Below are 19,102 nucleotides of genomic sequence, written 5' to 3'. Positions count from 1 at the left end.
CACAAACACAGTGTATATAAAGGGTTGGGCCACTGAACTGTCTCTCTCAGTTTGACAAATAAACCTAAACGTAAACTGCCTCCCCCGCTCACACACCAGTCAAAAATGCCTGCAGACTACAATGGACGCTGGGAGATGGTGAGCAACGAGAACTTTGAGGACGTCATGAAGGCGATCGGTAAGTAAGCCCTGTTGCTGCCTACTTAATGCAAACTGGCATAGAAGGGGGAGACTGCAGCTTGTAACCCTCATTAGAAACAGGAGCCTATTAGAAGAAGAAGAAGAAGAAGAAGAAGACGTGCAGCACAGTAGGGAGGGAGGCCTGAGCTGAGAGTGACAGAAAGAGTGAGAGAGCAGCAGTGTGAGGAAGATAGAGAGAGGAAAGAGAGGAACGCCGGGGCACTGCTTCATTTCCTCATTGAGCTGCTGTCAGGCCAAGTTAACCTCCACTCTATGAGCGGCTGCCGTCTGTTACCACGCCAAATAAATATTGATTCACTCCTTTCTGCGTTTCATTCCTCCTGATGTGCAGAAAAAGGAAGACAGATTCCGACCCTGGATCAGGCAGCGGGCCAGCTCGTCATTTTAAAGAAAAAAAAAGAGATAGAGAGAGAGAGAGAGAGAGAGAGAGAGCCCAGCGCTCGGCTCTCATTGATCAGGCCCGGGAACACTTTCATTATTCACGACTCCATCTGCAATTCATAAAACAACCCCCGGTACACTCAGCTTGCGCAAAATCCGGGAAATCCTGAACGCCTCCGTCTCATTTCCACGGAGCGGATGGGAAAATGACATCCTTATGGAAATGGGTCAAAAATATTATTTAGACGGGTAAATATAGGGGCCTCATCTGTAAGAGTGATGGGAGGAAATTGAATTTTCACTTTAAAGCAAATGGGATATGAATATCTAAACGGTCGGGGGGTGGGTGGTGGTGGTTCTCCTTGGCAGGGCCCAATGCTGAACGGGGAGGAGAAACTCATTTAGGCTCATTCTGACTCGGAGCAAGGTCATTTTTAAAGGGTAAATGAGACTGTCAAAACGACCAGTAGGAGAGGAATCATAATAAGTGGCCTGTGGTGTCGGTGTGTCTGTGCACGAGGATTCAGTCAGTAAAAAAGTCAAATTACACACCGAAGAAAATGATTTCCAAACTTTCTGCCACTGACTGAAATCCCATTCATTCTTGTGTGTTCGTGTGTGTGTGTTCGTGTGTGTGTGTGTGTGTGTTCGTGCTTGCAGACATTGACTTTGCCACCAGAAAGATAGCTTCCCACCTGCATCAGACAAAAGTGATCGTCCAGAACGGAGACAAGTTTGAAACGAAGACCCTGAGCACCTTCAGGAACTACGAGGTCAACTTCACCGTGGGAGTGCAGTTCGAGGAGCACACGAAGGGCCTGGACAACCGAAAAGTCATGGTGGGGCTGTTTTCTTGCATTTTACGCTGAATTGAACGAGGAAAGTGCTGTAAAATCTTTTGAATACTCACCAGTAAAAAAAAAAAATAATGCTTGTCTGTGTGGTGATATCAGTCACTGGTGACCTGGGACGGGGACAAGCTGGTGTGTGTTCAGAAGGGGGAGAAAGAAAATCGTGGCTGGACACACTGGATCGAGGGAGACCTGCTACACCTGGTGAGAGACAGACACATTGGTTAAGTCATGGGACCGGGGTTGTAAACTCCAAATTCACTTTCTCCCTTCACTTGCATGATGCAGTGTTTTCCCAACCTCCAATAAAATCACACTCTGTCTCCTATCTGTCGGCAGTAACAGAAAAAACAAGATAGCGAATCACTATCTAATAGATGTAGGCTAAGTTATGTAACTAAGACGACAGAGACGTTTGTTGCATCACGTTGGACTCGCAGTCTGAAGGTCTGTCTCTTCTCTTTCAGGAAATCACTGTGCTCGACAAAGTCTGCCACCAAGTATTTAAGAAGGCCCAGTAAGACGGAACGAACCTCATCTGCACTCAACTGTCTGTCCTGTGATGCATGTTGCTGTCTATTTATAATGTGATTGTGAAGACCTGTAATAAACTGATTTAACACCACAGCAATGATAGACACAGTAGTTGTTTTTCCACATTAAGGTCCCGACTTTCCCTTCACCCTGAATGTTTTCTCTTATATGAAAACTGTCTTGAATGTGTTTATACAGACTGATGTACAGAGACGGGCTCTGACGACACACTGCAAAAACATGTCAAAACTACATTTGTTGTCTCATTCAACCTGAAACGTTTTGCATGAGACAAAAAACAAAAACAAAAGAGCATTAGAATCCAATCCATATTTCTCCATTTCGCGGATTCAGATTTAAAAAAGTAAATTGTTGGCTTGTCCACGCGCCGCATGTGGTTTTTGCAGTGTAGCACGAGCTCACAGGTACAACATGTTCTGCTTCTGCGCCGGATCTCGAGCTGCTGCCACAGGAAGCGCCGGACGATCCACGTCGCCAAAAAAAAAAAAAAAAAGTTGCGTCAAGTCAGACGGCGACAGAGAGATTTCAACCGGAAAGGGGGCGTATTGTCTTCAAAATAAAAGCGTCACATTTCAAATGTTAGAATATAAACTGTTTACACGAGTTATTAGTTAGCGGTCACCACAAAATTACAGCTTTTATTGTCAAATGTTTATCTAAGCGGGCTGTATATATACTGTATAGATATGTATACATGCATATACTCTACATAAAGCATACTGTATGTAAGTATATATGAGAGCTTATTACATTACCGGTTTGACCTTTATGTATTAAATGTATGTTATTGTCCATTTGTTGTTTATAGAGCTAAACAAACAAGATTCTGATCAATTAATTTCCAGCTAATTATTATTATATAAATATATAGATTTCTTTAACTTACTTTGATGAAACTACAAGATCATATTGGGACTATTATATAAAATCAATTGGTGTAGCCAAGCGTGTAAAGATATTACGTATCTTTTCAGAGGTTTATTGTGAAAATAAGAACCGGAAATCATTTTGTTTTTGTTTTTATTCTCGCTCACTTGGTCACCAAACTTTCTCCGGTGAGTTCTCCAGGAGAAGCTCGGCGAGGGCAGCAGGGCGGCCGGTGTCTTTCCTGAACAGCACCGCGGAGACTCGCTGACGTGGAAACATGGTAGGCGGAACAAAGTAACTCAAAACTGAACGAAATGATACCGGAACTGTGTTGGTTTGCTGTCTCGCACTTCTTTTGTCAGTCGGACGCGGTTATGAAGTTTTCACATTTGCTTTTGGGAGATTTAAAAAAAAAAATTTTTTTTAACACACATTCATCCAATTATAAGTAGATGAGTGACAAAGCTACACATTACCACTGACGAGATGAGGCTTGAAACGGACGCAGTCATTCTGGAGCAGTCATGCATATAAAATGTGGAATGGGTAGTATCAACAGACACACCCCCCCCCACCCCTCCATAAGTACAATAGACTCCAACATGTCATTAAAAGTGTTTCCGCCTTACAAGATGTAAGCCACTGACTGAAACGTGTCTGCACTGCAAAACGTCCCATGTAGAGTAAATGTCATTCCAAGTGCTGCAGATTGTTGTCTTCTGCCAACAGAGCATCAGATATTGTTGCGTGGAGCTGACTGATGCTCATTCATATCTTTTATTGCGATCTTAATTTCTTTCCTTCCCTGGTACTTTATAGCCTCTGCGGCTGGACATCAAGCGGAGGCTGACGGCTCGGTCAGACCGGGTGAAGAGTGTGGATCTGCACCCCACCGAGCCGTGGATGATGATCAGCCTCTACAGCGGCACTGTGGTGGTCTGGAACCACGAGTCACAGGTCCCTATCAGCCAGTCACACGTCCCTCTGAGCACCCAATCACTTGTTTGATCACAGCCTTATTGACTCATTGCTTCACTCAGCACAATCCCTTCATGTTTCTGAGTGTGTGTCATGTTAATGTGGTTTGAACCCCGTGTGTGTAGATGATGGTGAAAACCTTTGAGGTGTGTGACCTGCCTGTCAGAGTGGCCAAGTTTGTAGCCAGGAGACACTGGGTCATTGCTGGAGCAGTGAGTACTGCAGCTCCACCGGAGCTTTAGGAGTTTTTAAATGAGCTCGCGATGAGCATTTAAGAAAGAAATATTTATCTCTTTTCAAGTCAGCTTCTTTATCATTCCTCCTTCTTTGTGTTCTGTTTAGCGCCAAAAAATGCACTTGTCAATCTCTCCGTGTGTCCCCAGGATGATATGCTGATCCGTGTGTTCAATTACAACACTCTGGAGCGAGTTCACATGTTTGAGGCTCACTCGGACTACATCCGCTGTATCGCTGTCCACCCCACGCAGCCCTACATCCTCACCAGCAGCGGTAGGACACAACTACAAACACTCTAACTTTCGTACAGGAGTTTTTCTTCAACTAACTGTAACTAGAAAGGTAGAATATATTCAGCACATCATCATCAGGTTTTTTTTTTAATGTGTTTTCAGATGACATGTTGATCAAGCTGTGGGACTGGGACAGAAAGTGGTCATGTAGTCAAGTGTTTGAGGGACACACTCACTACGTCATGGAGATTGTCATCAACCCCAAAGACAACAACCAGTTTGCCAGCGCCTCTCTGGACCGAACTATCAAGGTATATATACACACACACACACACACACACACACATGCAAATATTTGTAAGAGCACACAGTAGAAGATTGCTTTCGGGCACAGACAGAAGAAGGCTGTTCTTCCAGTTTAAATGAAGGCGAAAGCGACAAAAAAAGGACCTTTTCTTCACTGCAAGAAGTAACAGGCTTCATGGGAAATGTAGTCGTCTTCTGTGAGATCAAGTCCTCATTAGCTGACGATGATGAACTGATATTTACGGTGCTCCACAAAACATCCTTAAATCAATCTATTACTCATAAAATACATCATGTTAGACACACTCCTATACACTCGTGTCTTTCCGCCTGCTGTAGGTTTGGCAGCTGGGCTCCAAGACTCCCAACTTCACCCTGGAGGGCCATGAGAAGGGGGTGAACTGTATTGATTACTACAGCGGAGGAGACAAGCCCTACCTCATATCAGGGGCTGATGACCGCCTGGTCAAGATCTGGGATTATCAGGTACCACACACACACACACACACACACACTCCTTCCAGACGGAGATACTGTCCAGTTTCAACACCAAGTAATAAAATACCAGCTCTCATCTGGGCACATAAAGATATTTGCTTTTTAGATCAATTATATACAACAGTACCATAATCATCGTAAATGTACACGTTTGGTTTAGTCCATTCTGTATATCATCAGCCCACTGCTCTCTACTCTTGAGGCCACACAGATTCTTCTTCTTTTTTTATCGTCAGCCTGCTTTTTTAGCTTTGCATGTCATCCAAACTCACACGGTTCTCACGCCAGATGTATGTAAGTGCAGTTGTATCTGTAGTGAAAGCAGTGCCAGTACATTTTCAAAAACAAAACATTTGTCCAAGTGTTCATCTCTTAGTATTTTGAACACTAAATGTCTAGTTACTGAAAGTGCCATCATTTTGTCACACATGCAATAAGAGATTGATAACAGTGTTGTCATGTGACATTATGTGATGAGTGTACGTGCTGTGTGTCTTAATCCACCAGAACAAAACCTGTGTTCAGACCCTGGAGGGTCACGCCCAGAATGTGACCTGCGTCAGTTTCCATCCTGAGCTGCCCATCATGCTCACAGGCTCGGAGGACGGTAAGTTGTGTATTTGAATGAATAACATTTCAAAACTACACAAACAAAATCTCCTGCCCAAAATCAACACAGCGTCTTGGTTCAGTTCGACCTCTTTGTTGTTTCCGTAGGCACCGTTCGAGTGTGGCACTCCAACACCTACCGGCTAGAAAACACACTCAACTACGGCATGGAGAGGGTGTGGTGCATATGCGGCCAGCCTGGCTCCAACAGTGTGGCTTTTGGCTATGATGAAGGCAGCATCATCATCAAGGTATACTGTGTTGTTGTTTTATACACAGCACTATCTCCCGGAAAGCTCTCAATATTATATTATAAGTTTTACATTTTCACACACTACATTTTAAGCATTACATACTACTGTTTTCCATAATTCCTCACGTAGGAGACTGAAATGACAAATGACCAATTCCAAAGAATGTAAAGATGAAGGGTCATGTTTCCGTATTTAGAGTGAATAATGACGAGCTGTAAACACGTAGGAGCAGGCTGATGTGAGCCATCTCAGAAAATATAAAAAGTTTTTCCCAATTTCAATCTCCAGCCGCTATCAACTTCTGAACGAGGTCCAATCAGTGGGCTTTTGTCAATGGGGCCCCTGAGGACATCATTCAGCATTCAATTTGAAACTATAAACAGCACCTCGGGTTATTAAAACCTACAAATCCCCAGAGAAAATAGAGGACACGACCTCTCTGTCCTCAGTAGCAGCTATGGGCAGTCACATAACACACCTTCAGTCGAGTATATTATATAGCAGATTGCACTGTGTAAACTGAAGGGATATTTGTTGACCTGTGCCATTATAAAAATGTTTCCCATCCCTGCATTCCTCTGTTCCCCTTTCTTATCATGCCCCTCATCCTCCTCCCTCCTCTCCCTCTCTGCCTCAGCTGGGTCGGGAGGAGCCGGCCATGTCCATGGACTCCAGCGGGAAGGTCATGTGGGCTCGCCACTCCGAGGTACAGCAGGCCAACCTGAAGGCCATGGGAGAGGCTGAGATCAGGGATGGGGAGAGGCTACTGCTGGCTATCAAAGACATGGGCAGCTGTGAGATCTACCCCCAGACCATCCAACACAGCCCCAACGGGAGGTGAGACGATGTGTTGACTTACCTCTGAGACTGAACAAATCAGCTCTATGACACCGTTCAAACGCACCCGCACTCGTCTGAGAGTTAACGCAGCTGAAAACCAAAGGCTTTTATTTGAGACCTCTGATCATTTTGAGCATCCTAGAGCAAATGGATAGTTTTTATACAGCTGATATCTATGTTGTCAGTGCAGGTAGAAAAAGGGGTGTATGACTGACTACCAGCTTGCTTGAGGGGAGAATCGTGTGTATCATCCTTAGTTGAGGTTTCAAAATATAATTGTATATCCAGATATGTATATGTCTCTGTGTCTTTGCAGATTTGTAGTGGTGTGTGGAGATGGGGAGTATATCATCTACACCGCCGTGGCCCTGAGGAACAAGAGCTTCGGCTCAGCTCAAGAGTTTGTCTGGGCGCATGACTCCTCACAGTAAGTCCTAAACACCTTGAAGGAAGACTTCGACATTTCGGCAAATGCGCTTATTCGCTTTCTAGCTGAGAGTTGGATGAGAAGATTGATGCCACTCTCATGTCTGTATGCTAAATATGACGCCAAAGCCAGCAGGCGATGAACTTAGCTTAGCATAAAGACTGGAAACGGGGAAACAGCTAGCCTGGCTCTGTCAAAGCCAAAGTTTAAAAAAATGCCTACCAGGCCACGAACAGGTGCTAATAGGCAGATTATTTTTAACTTTGACGGAGCCAGGTTGATTGTTCCCCCCTCATTCCAGTCTTTACAGTATGCTAAGCTAAGCTAACCGTCTCTTGGCTTTAGCTACATATTTAGTGTACGGACATGAGAGTGGTGTTGATTTACTCATCTAACAATCGTCAGAAAGTGAAGAAGTGTATTTCCCAAAATGTCAAACTATTCCTTAAACTAGTTCTAACTGTACAATATATGTAAGAAGACATATGCATGTGATCAGATACATTATATATAAGTGTGTATGTTATTTCCGTAGGTATGCCATAAGGGAAGGCAGCAGCATGATCAAAATATTTAAGAACTTTAAGGAGAAGAAGGCTTTTAAACCTGACTTTGGGGCTGAAGGTGAGCTCCAATTTTATCATTTGACATGACAGGTTTTTGTGTGCATGTCTGTGTGTAATGTAATCCTGCTGTCACACAGGTATTTTTGGTGGCTTCTTACTGGGAGTGAGGTCAAACAGCGGCCTGGCCTTCTACGACTGGGAGAGTGCTGAACTGATCCGCCGTATCGAGATCCAACCCAAGCATGTGAGTCACACTGCTATGGCTATTGTATCTTCAGCTGTCTGTCTATCGCCCTCTTATAACATCTGGTCTTCCTGTCTTTTAGATCTTCTGGTCTGACTCCGGGGAGCTCGTGAGTATCGCTACAGATGAGTCTTTCTTTGTGTTACGCTACCTACCAGAGAGAGTGGCAGCGGCCCAGGAGTCCAAGGAAGAGATGACAGACGACGGGATAGAGGACGCCTTCGAGGTCAGATAGTAGTAGTAGTTTCCAGAAACGCATGATGTTACCGCATGTTCATGTTTTGAGAAATTAAGAACATTTCCAATGATTATTTACATCTTTCTTGTTACTTCCTGCTGACCAGGTGCTGGGGGAGGTCCCTGAAGTGGTGAAGACAGGGGTTTGGGTGGGAGACTGCTTCATCTACACCAGCTCTCTTAACAGACTAAACTACTATGTTGGAGGAGAGATCATCACCATTGCTCACATGGACAGGTACGATGCACGGATACATGTACGTTTACAGAGATAGTACCAACAAACCCATCTTGGTTTGGACCACAAACGCACCAGCATTACAGCCGAGTCCCTTTGAATCTACTCCGTGTCTCATGTCGTCCACCTCTCTCTTGCTCTCCATTTCTATCCAGTACATCAGAAATGCCTTAAAAAATTCTCAAAGAAGTGCCTTAAAACGTTCTCATGTGTAGGACCATGTATCTGCTGGGCTACATCCCCAAGGATGACCGTCTCTACCTTGGAGACAAGGAGCTGAACGTCATCAGCTATTCCCTGCTGCTTTCAGTGCTGGAATACCAGACAGCTGTCATGAGGAGGGACTTCAGCACGGCCGACAAAGTTCTACCCACAATCCCCAAGGAGCAGAGGATCAGGGTAGCCCACTTTCTGGAGAAACAGGTATGTTTGTGCTCCGACTTTTGTACAGCTCTGTGCTTTTCTTTCTGCTTGACTTTAAATTCAGGATTTGGATGGCTGTATAATTTACAGAACATCAGGCAGCCAGATGGAGAAAAACCTCTGGGCAGAATTCTTGTATGTTTCTATTAAAATATATTCATCATGGGATGGTTTCGCTTCTCACGCAGTCTCTTTTACCACTTTCACTTCCACTGTTGGCCACTGTGCTTTACATAAAAACACATGGCGGAGCAGAAAATATGGATTAAACATGTTTACATGGGTTTGCTGTGTTTTCTTGTGTAGGGATTCAGACAGCAGGCCCTGGCTGTTTCCACTGACCCAGAACACAAGTTTGACTTGGCCCTGCAGCTGGGAGAGGTCAAGATAGCCTACCAACTGGCCTTGGAGGCAGAGGTCAGAGCACACACACACACACACACACACACACAAAAACAAGACGAAAGCTGTGTCTCAAACCCGTACTATATAGTATACGAAAACATCAACATACTTTACCCTTTTCTACCAATGGGAAATGATACAATACGTGTGACATCGGTTGTCAATCAAACTGCAACTTTGGAAAGCTACAAATAGACATCAGAATGTTTTTCCTAACACTTATTGTTTGTTTTCCAAGATTTCCTTTGGAGCTGTTTCACACTCACCTACAATTTATTTGTATTTTTTTTTTCCAGCTGTGAGCAGCTCCTCCATTTCATTTGTGCATTGCATTGTGGGAGAATAGTGTACATCAACAGCACACTCAAAAATCAAAACTCTAAAAGGTCTACAGCCATACTAGCAGCTAGCATGCTAACATGCTCACAGTCACAATGCTAACATGCTGATGTTAAGCATGTGTAAGGTTTACCATGTTCACCATCGTAGTTAAGCGTGTTAGCATGCTAACGTTTGCTAATTAGCACTAAAGACAAAGTACAGCTGAGGCTGATGATGTCAGTAGATTTGCAGGTACGTGGTCATAAACAAATCAAAAGTTTGAGCTGATAATGACACAAGGTCAAAAGTCAGGGAGGGGGATAATGAATGTAATACATTTTTGTTTTTAATGATTTTCCGACAGTAGTATCTGTGTTACATGCAGGATATTGTATCTGTCATAGTGAGTCACAACCCTGGCCTCTCATTCTTAGTAAGTGCTTCGCAGTGTATTGTTGTCGAGGTTTCCTCCTGTGATAATCCTCTCTCCTGTCTCTTTGGCACCTTGGCATGTCGGGGTTCCAGTCAGAGCAGAAATGGAAGCAGCTGGCAGAGCTCGCTACTACAAAGTGCCAGTTTAGCCTGGCCCAGGAGTGTCTGCACCAAGCTCAGGATTATGGGGGATTATTGCTGTTGGCCACCGCCTCGGGCAACGCCGACATGGTGGGCAAATTGGCAGAGGGGGCAGAAAGGGATGGCAAGACCAACGTGGCATTTCTCACCTACTTCCTGCAGGGAAGGTGAGTGGAAGGAGAGGAGGGGGAGGGGAAGGGGAGCTGTGTTTGAATCCAAATTTCAATCAATTTATATATTTTTTTTCAGATTGGACACATGTCTGGACCTTCTCATCAAAACAGATCGGTTGCCAGAGGCTGCATTTCTGGCACGGACATATCTGCCCAGCCATGTGTCAAGGTAAAGTTGTGTTTTTGAGTGCACAGCATACAGTATGCCTGAGTGCTGCGCTCCAGTGTACTGGCTTTGTCTGTGTGCATACATTAATCTTAAATCCATACGTATCTTGCAGAATCTTTGCATGTACCAGCTTACCTGTAATTTCTAAGAAATACCTGTTGTTTCCCAGAGGACAACACCTTTAGTCCAAATTAAAATCTGTGGGGATCTGAAGGTTTTTGATAATGGGAATATCTATATCATGTGTGTATATTTACATTATGCATCACTGGTGAGCTGTATACGCTTCCCTTCCCCCAGGGTGGTGAAGCTGTGGAAGGAGAGTCTGTCCAAAGTCAACCAGAAGGCAGCAGATGCTCTGGCTGACCCCACCCAGTACAGCAACCTGTTCCCTGGCCTCCAGCAAGCCCTGCTGGCTGAGCAGTACCTGAAGGAGACTCATGTCGGGGTCAGGCCTGCTGCAGAGTACCCACTCATCATGGTCAGTGGAAGTCAGAGGAACTATGAAAACTTGTAGATGGAGGGGTGATTTCATCCTAAAGTACTTGTTGAATTGTTTTGCTAATTCGTCATTATTGACTGCTCATACTTTGAGTATCAGATTACAGTTTGCCTGTCTCTCTATTTTTCAGCCAAATGAGGACCGTAATGTTTTGGAGGAATCTGGAGGTTTTGTGCCTAATGGAGGGATCCCTGAGCCAGAGGTGAGGACCAGAACCTGCACCTCCTACATGGTTTATTATATCAAGATGTTGCTCCTTTAACTGTTCCACGAAAGATACATTTCCTCCCTAAACTTCCCACATTTTGTCATTTAAATAACTGTTCAAGACCCACAGAGGGAAAATCATCCAATGTGTAATTAACAAAGCAAACATTAGAAAAATGAATACACATTTGTTTTTTCTTCTTTCCTCTCCCAGTAAAACTAGCTCCACCTCGAGCGGCTACAACAGTAAAATGCTGCTCCCACACTGATGCAGCAGTATTAAAAGTCCAATGTAACATATCATAATATATGAGTACTTTTACTTTTGATACTTAAAGTAGATGTTTCGGATTTTGAATGCAGGACTCAAATATCTGAGTTAGAAATTGACCCGAAAAATGTGAATCTATCCTTTAAAACAGAATTGTAATTCTGCTTATTCTGTATATAGGAAGTGGTGAAGAGCCTGGATGAACCGGTCATGGCAGCAGCAGTGACGGAGGCTGCACCTGCAGAAACAGCTGCAGTGGAGGAACCCATTCCGCTAAAACAGGAGATTATTGATTTTGTTTCAACAACAAAAGAAGAATCCATCCCAACAGCAGCATCCCCTCTGCCTGTCGCAGTAACAGAAGAGCATGTTGAACCAATACAAGCAGAATCTGTGTCTTCTCAGGTGGACACCATGACCAAGTCTGAGGAGGCTTCAGTCTCTGTAGAGGAAGACACTTTGGAGTCCACCATAGAGATTACCCCCAAAGAGCCAGAGATGGTACAATCCAGTCCTGTGGAAGATGTCAGAGCATCAGTTGAGACAGAAGTTCAGGACATTTCTCCAGCAACTGATGCAGAATCTGCTGCCTGTGTTTCCGAAACACCTCTAACCGAGACAACATCAGAAACCACCATGGCAACCGAAGAAGCATCCAATGAGACAGTGGCAACAAAAACCATGGCAACCGAAGAAACAACCAGTGAGACAGTGGCAACAAAAACCATGGCAACCGAAGAAACAACCAGTGAGACAGTGGCAACAAAAACCATGGCAACAGATGATGCCCTAGTCAGCACAGGTCCGACAGTTGATTCAGAGGCGACGGAAGCTATAGCAACAGGGGAAACGCCTGTTCATGAAGTGGAAACAGGTATCCTCTCCTCAGAAGCACCAGCCACCATAGCCACAGCAGCAGAGGAGGCTGAGGTCACTGAGGAGCTTGTCTCAGATACGGCAGCATTAGCCGTCGCAGTGGAGGAGCTTATCTCCTTTGAAAACACAGCCAGTCCACTGCTGGATGTGCCTGTCCAAGTCCAGACTTTACCAGATTTGGACCTTGATCCACTGCTAGACCCACTTGAAGATGCAATGCCAGTGCTGAAGCCCATCGCAGCACAAGAACCAGAACAAGGGGACCAAACCACAGCACTCCCAGTAAAGCCTGAGGACTGCCTGGAGCTTGCTGTTCCTTTACAGGCGGAGCCAGAGGTTTTAGCCCCAGCAGCAGCTCCCACAGAGGGGAACGTAGCGGAGGAGGAGGCAGGTCCTGAGGGAGCTGAGGAACCAGCAGAGGACCTCGAGGCAGAGATGAATGACGAGGTAAACATTCGTTTTGAATCCTTTGGCACAGACTGGCTAATGTTGGCGTGATTATGGCAGATTCATTATGTAATAAGACTGTACGGTATGTAGCCATGAACTTCTTGTTTTCTTTAATGTAATGCCTTTTGTGTTCCACCCACACATTTCCTTCTACCTGTAGGTCCTGGATGATCTGGATCTGGACAATTTTGACCTGGAAGACATCGACACCACAGATGTCAACCTGGATGAGGATTTCTTGAGTGAATGAATAAGTAGAGAAATCTTTCACGAGCCAAACTTTTCGTTTTTTTCAGTGACCAAAGAACACAAAGTGCTGTTTTCCAGGACAGTGATAAGCTGTCAAAATGCCTGTAAATTTATGGTTCCGTAAAATAGCTCAAAAGCACACCAAGAAGGCAGGTTTAACCTCAACTATAAGCCACAACCTTTATTAATCATTGAGACGTGTCCCTATCTGGGGGACCAAACCCATGCAGTGGCCTTCTGTAGTAAAAGTGACCCGTGGGTAGATTGAGTGCAACAAAAAGGTGTTAAAGGGGAAATACTGTAGGGATAAAGAATGGAAAGACGTGTATGTTTGGAAATATGGGACACATTGCAGCCAGTGAAAATATCCAGCTCAGACGGTCGTTGGTGACCTTTTTTACCAAATGACCATTTGCCATTTAAATAACACTGAAACCATCATGATCGTTTGTGTCACAGCACTACTTCAAGTCTCATCTGTTTACAGTAAAAATCTATATTTTAGGGGCAGAATGTTTCTCATTTTTCGGTGCCATGTGCTTCACCAGCTGACTGCAATGTACCCAATCATTCCTCACACAGCAGACCACTGTTGATCAGGGTGTTGGCCAAGCCATTGAGGACATCTTACAAGTTTGAATACTGCTTTCATTCTTGAAGTGAAATTTAACCATTTATTTTCTCTGACATTCCTGCTGGATCAGAGCAGCATTTTGGAATTTCTATCTGGGACGAGGCTGCCTGTCTTCCGACTGCAATGATTTTTATAAATAAGTATTCATTGTTTGGGATAAGCACCCTATTTGGTTATATTCAGTGTCTTTATTACCTCTTTGTAGTTTATGTCCTAATAGTGTGGTGCATAATTACAAAGCTAGTATCAACACATACTGCTGCTTTCACTTTGTGAAATAAACTGATGTGAAATCAACAGTATGTTTCTGTTGCAGGTGCCTTACATGTGTTTTTGCTGAGATTGTGTTTTTCTCCTTTTCGTTCTTTTACAAGGATGGATGGTACTGCGTATCTGGATATGAACACTGAATTTAATAAGCTCACATCAATAAAGTCTTCCATGTTATCCAGGCCTCAAGTTATTTTACTCCAACAACAAGTCGTACAAGTACAAAGAGATTTATTTTGTTATGTACATCATTTGACTCAGAGAGCATTTTACTACAGTTTCTCTTCATGGATAAATTACTAACTTTGTGCATCTTTCAAAGCTAATTCTTCGAGTCGATGACTGTGAAGTGTATAGCTTTAATTTCCCAAACCGTGAAAGGACGGAAAGCTGTCATATTTTACGTATGGGGAGCCATTTTCAGTCCGTTCCTCTGGTCATGGGTACCATTCGTCTTTGTGGATGTGGATGATTTGTATATTTCTTTCTTGGAGTGGGCCAGTCAGACAGCAGAGCTCTTAGCAGCCATCTGTTCATACGCCTGCAGGGCCAGCTCGATGTAGCCCGACCTCTGAGACTCCTTCTGGGCATAGATCTGCAGGGACATGGGTCAGAGGTCAGCAACATGGAGGAGAGAGAGGTCACCCCAGTTACTCTGAAGTTGGTGCAAAAAGTACAATTACAGTATTGTTTTAGTGGCAGACTAATAAAACACAGCTAAGTATGTGCTCCACAATCAAGCATGACTAAATGAGAGGCCCTGCGTGATAGTGACTGCAGCAGACAGACACACACCCGTGTCTCCTGCCGCTAACCTTTCACATTAAATGGCTGTCATTCTCAATGTCCCTCCCCACTGCTTCAAGGCCGATGGGCTGAGAGCGCTAATAAGACCTGATGTGTCCCGGGCTTGGCCCCGCAGTTCCCACGCTGGAGACAAACCCAAACCTCTCACAAAGGAAACCTTAGATGAGACAGCCTTGACTTGACCCCTCAAGAGCTACACTGACTCTCTGATTTCCTCTCATACCCGAGGGACGTAACATTTATATGACCTGGACAATTTGTGGATCAAATGGCAACACATAACATACACATAGCAAAGTGAATACAAGTGTAAAATAAAGCTACGAGTCAGCAGGTATTTCCTGAGTTGTTCTCACCTTAAGCAGGTCGGTGCCAGTGGCCTGCTGGGTGGCAGCTTCCTGGGCTGATTCACTGTGGGGGTGGACCACGTGGAACAGAGACACTAGACTCACAGCATCCTGGAGCCTGGAAACACACACACACAGGCTGGTGTGAGCTAGCTCACTGCCAACAAAAGATATATATTTCCAGCCTGAACATCAATTACAAAAACAGTCTCTCATACCTGTATTAACCATGCATGCACTCATCACACACACACAAATAAACTCACAGCTCTCTCTTCAGCATGTCCACTATGAGCCCATCCACCCTGCGGGCGTTGAGCAGGTACCAGGCCATGCCTCCAAAATGCCTGGTGGAGCGCAGCAGCTCGTATTTGCCGTGCTTGTCCAGGTCCTCATAGGTGGCTGCATGTACCTAGACACAAGGCACACAGAGTGGATATGATCCTAACTTCACTGCTTCCACAATGCTCTTCACATTAAATTCATAAACCTCCAATCCACCCTCATTCCAGTTTACACTCCATATCAAGTTACCCAACGAAAATATCCTGCCTGTGGAAATGTCATGGTTTAACATTATATGCCGTCTACAGATTTCAGTGCAGTTGGTGATGAGGTCAGAATAACAGGAAAATCAGTGTCATCTTACCCTGATGTATTCTGAGGAGTCTGGTTCAAATTGGACCAGACACCGGTCCAACACATCCTCATGACGGTCCTGGGAAAACACCATCTGATAGAGAGACATGAATAAATGGGTAAAAAGAAATGTGAAGATTACAGCCTGTATAGACCCGCTGGACACCCACACAGGTGTTTTCACTTATTTTGTCTGATTAGACCTCTTCTCAGGACTGTACTGGTGTTCACAGACCTCACGTGACATGGCCCCCCCCTTATCAAGGAAGACAGTTTACAGTTTTATCATTGAGTGAGTTTACGTGCACATTAGTGTCCCAGTAATTAGGAGGTTTTTAGGGTATTCAATTTGTCTTGAACACCAAATCCTGGTTTCTGAATTGGCTCTTATCCCAGTTCAGAGACACACTGTAACAAAGGCCGCACAAGGACACAGATGTACACACATGCCAATGGTTTCACATTATTCCACTGGTCTACAGGTAACACACCAAGAAACACAGCAATACAGGGAAAAAGAAGACTGCAAGCCATTAAACATAGACGTAAACAATACAGAAGAATGATTTAAAAAAAAAATCAGCTTTGCAAATATTTTATGAGGAAAAAAATGCATTCAACATGTATGGACCTCACACATACACACAACGTGGTATCCTTAATAACAGACCGCAAACTCAAACAAAGTAAGTATACATCCAACACACTTGGTTTTTTAGAGTTCTGTTGATGCTACAAAAAATAGGCATTTTTCACAGAAGCCATGTTCACATGTAACAGTAGGAAAAGCACAGATGTTACTAATAACATGAACAGTTGCTGAGTTCCATTTCCTCATCCTCACCGCTTACTGGGGCACTTGAATAGAACAGAGCCACCATTAATGTTATTAGTAACACCTCTGCTTTTCCTACTATGGCAAGACAAAATGTCTGAAGAAGGCCTATAAAATAAATTGAAAAAGAAAGATGGAAACTAATTTAATAATTTAGTGTTTTTTACTCTCAAATATAGGAATCAGTATCAACTCAACAACTCTGCTGGGCTCCAGTTCTTCACAAGAAAAAAAGACATAACGTTTCATTGTTATTTGTTTTTACTGTAATCCTAGTCCTTAAATCACCACAGTAAAGAAGAATAACTGAAGGAGATTGCAGGCAGGGAGAAGAATAACCTCTAAGGATCATCAGCCATTTTCTACCTTGAGGTTCTCCTCCTTGAAGACGAGAGGTGCCGTGAGTTTGCGTCCCTCCTTGGGGAAGTAGATCTGAATGAGCCGGTCTCTTTCCTCCCAGGTCGCCTTCCTCAGGGTCCCGTTGGGCTCCCGCACAACTATGAACCTCTCCTGGTGGAAAAACAAAGCAGATACAGTGTGTATAGGGATTTATTTGAGCAATGTCAACGTCCAGAGTCCATTAACAAAGTACAAAATGAATTTCATTTAAAAACATTTGGATTTATTATATAAATTGGAATCAAAGGTAGAAACATAAGACAATGTAATAGTAATACATTAGGACATTAATAGGACCCTCAAATTACCCCCCCAAAAAAAGAAAATAATGCAAGACAAGTGGGCAACTACATCGCTTTCAAACCAGACGTTAAGCGTTAAGTTGAGTGTTAACAGTTGTCAAGCAATCCAACCCCCAGTTACACACATGCACACAAAATAAAACCCAATGTGCCTACCCTGTGTGGGGTGTCGTAGGTGATGTCTGTGAATACGTATTTGGACGTGTCCATGCCGTCCAGGATCTTGTCCTCGGACAGCACGTCGTTGATGGGCTTCCTCTCCTGCAGGATGGGGGGCATCTGCAACAGCTTCTTAGCCTGCTCTTTGGCCAACTCAGCCGCCTGGAAACACACACACACACACACGATTGGATGAAACAGGTGTTACTATGACATGTGAGAGAGCGTGATTGAGGGGGGGATATTATGGTTCATTTAAAAAGGCACCTGCTCCAGTTGGTCATCAGTCATGAGTTTATATGTGGGCGGCTTCAGCTCCTGTTTAATGGGTCGGAACACTTTCTGCAGGTCCAGGCCCGTTATCCTGGTCAGGATGTCCTGCACATCTGGATCTGTGAACTGGGGCTTTGCGTTGTGCGACAGGGCTGAAGAAACAGTCACACTAGTGAACAACTTGCACAAACTACAGGTCTTGAAATGTAAGTACTCAACTATGTAGCTAATTTCAAATGAGCTTAAAGCCACAGTGTACAGTCAGGAGGACTGGAGTGTAACTATAACTATAACTTTATATCTTGTAATAAAAGAACACAGACCAGACTCTTAAGGAATATTTCCATATTTAACTGTAAAATTAGGTGCCTTCAATATCGACAAACGTTGTAGCAACATACTTACTTATACATTTTACATGTTACATAAAACACCTCTTGTGGTTAAAACCCATCTGTCATAATTCATTCATAAATGTACGTTGTTATGGGATGTAAAGTCAACGCTGAGGGTAGCTAGCACTACGAAGCATTATTATATTTCCTTACAAAGCTGCTAACACTTCATTAACTACCGTAATGCCGACTTCACAGGAATACTCTAATTATTCACAAAAGGTATTAAACACTCTTCTAAAGAGTCCATATCTTTGACAATAGGTAAAGCAATCTTAAACTCGAGTTTGGAAGGCACTAAAGGCTAGCGAAACACGCTACAAGGTCAGCGTTATAGTTAAGAGAATAACTCAATAACAGTGACATTAATCGCATTAAAACATACCGTTATCTTGTGTTCCACTACAAAGCGTCCTGACGCTACTTCTGACCAACATTTGCTCGCTCTTTTGAACATTTTTCACCCGAGAGTAGCTCCGAAGGAAGCACCGCGCTGTACCGAGCGCCGCCATGTTTGTTATGACCTCATCGAGGCGAGCTAACCTTTCACCTTTCGGTTCAACGGCCGAGCAGTGATGGGATATGTAGTGTGTTGTCGTACGCATACAAAGCCTAGACATTTCATGTGTTTATTTTTCTTTCTCGCTGCCGATCATGTGACATTTTATCAACAGTGTAGAAGACAAAACAAGCAAGACAAGAAAAATGCTTTTTCAGTGCTGCTCAGCAAATTTTATCTGTGTCTCTTTTCACAAGCAACGTAATGTGCTTTAACAACATTAGAAAATAATTTTATTTTGTAATAAATAAAATAAGGTTCGGACAAAGACCCATAACACTGAAAAAGAACAGACAGTAACTGTAAAATAACAAGAGAAATATATTAAAAGTCCATTATAAT

The 19,102-nt window shown here is 43.7% G+C and overlaps 3 protein-coding genes across 4 annotated transcripts; 2 read left to right on the top strand and 1 right to left on the bottom strand.

Moving 5' to 3' along the window:
- Nucleotides 1–105: 105 nt before the first annotated feature.
- Nucleotides 106–1,954, top strand: LOC139285212 (retinol-binding protein 2-like). The gene is made up of 4 exons (XM_070905720.1): nt 106–178; nt 1,243–1,421; nt 1,536–1,637; nt 1,901–1,954. Exons 1-4 carry the CDS (start codon nt 106–108, stop codon nt 1,952–1,954), a joined length of 408 nt encoding a protein of 135 aa, XP_070761821.1.
- Nucleotides 1,955–3,043: 1,089 nt separating this feature from the next.
- On the top strand, nt 3,044–14,222 carry LOC139284883 (coatomer subunit beta'-like). The gene is made up of 23 exons (XM_070905233.1): nt 3,044–3,135; nt 3,675–3,812; nt 3,959–4,045; nt 4,217–4,343; nt 4,466–4,614; nt 4,949–5,095; nt 5,615–5,714; nt 5,825–5,967; nt 6,608–6,807; nt 7,127–7,237; nt 7,773–7,861; nt 7,941–8,047; nt 8,130–8,273; nt 8,392–8,522; nt 8,738–8,945; nt 9,252–9,362; nt 10,197–10,411; nt 10,494–10,586; nt 10,887–11,067; nt 11,219–11,290; nt 11,747–12,177; nt 12,307–12,889; nt 13,053–14,222. The coding sequence occupies exons 1-23, from the start codon at nt 3,133–3,135 to the stop codon at nt 13,140–13,142; spliced, it is 3,660 nt and encodes a 1,219-aa protein (XP_070761334.1). The 5' UTR covers nt 3,044–3,132; the 3' UTR covers nt 13,143–14,222.
- mrps22 (mitochondrial ribosomal protein S22) lies at nt 14,202–18,713 on the bottom strand. Of its 2 annotated transcripts, none has more exons than XM_070905234.1 (8): nt 18,587–18,713; nt 17,801–17,958; nt 17,531–17,695; nt 17,040–17,183; nt 15,849–15,932; nt 15,466–15,611; nt 15,209–15,317; nt 14,202–14,640 (listed from the first exon to the last, which is right to left on the bottom strand). In XM_070905234.1, the coding sequence occupies exons 1-8, from the start codon at nt 18,711–18,713 to the stop codon at nt 14,548–14,550; spliced, it is 1,026 nt and encodes a 341-aa protein (XP_070761335.1). In that variant the 3' UTR covers nt 14,202–14,547. The 2 variants fall into 2 exon arrangements, with proteins under 2 accessions (XP_070761335.1, XP_070761336.1); XM_070905235.1 differs by having other exon boundaries at nt 18,605–18,713.
- Nucleotides 18,714–19,102: the final 389 nt, after the last annotated feature.

This window comes from Enoplosus armatus, chromosome 5, assembly GCF_043641665.1.
Source record: "Enoplosus armatus isolate fEnoArm2 chromosome 5, fEnoArm2.hap1, whole genome shotgun sequence".
In the NCBI taxonomy this organism is placed as follows: Eukaryota; Metazoa; Chordata; class Actinopteri; order Centrarchiformes; family Enoplosidae; genus Enoplosus; species Enoplosus armatus.
The sequence above is the reverse complement of the archived record's forward strand: the minus strand, read 5'-3'. Positions and strand labels throughout refer to the sequence as shown.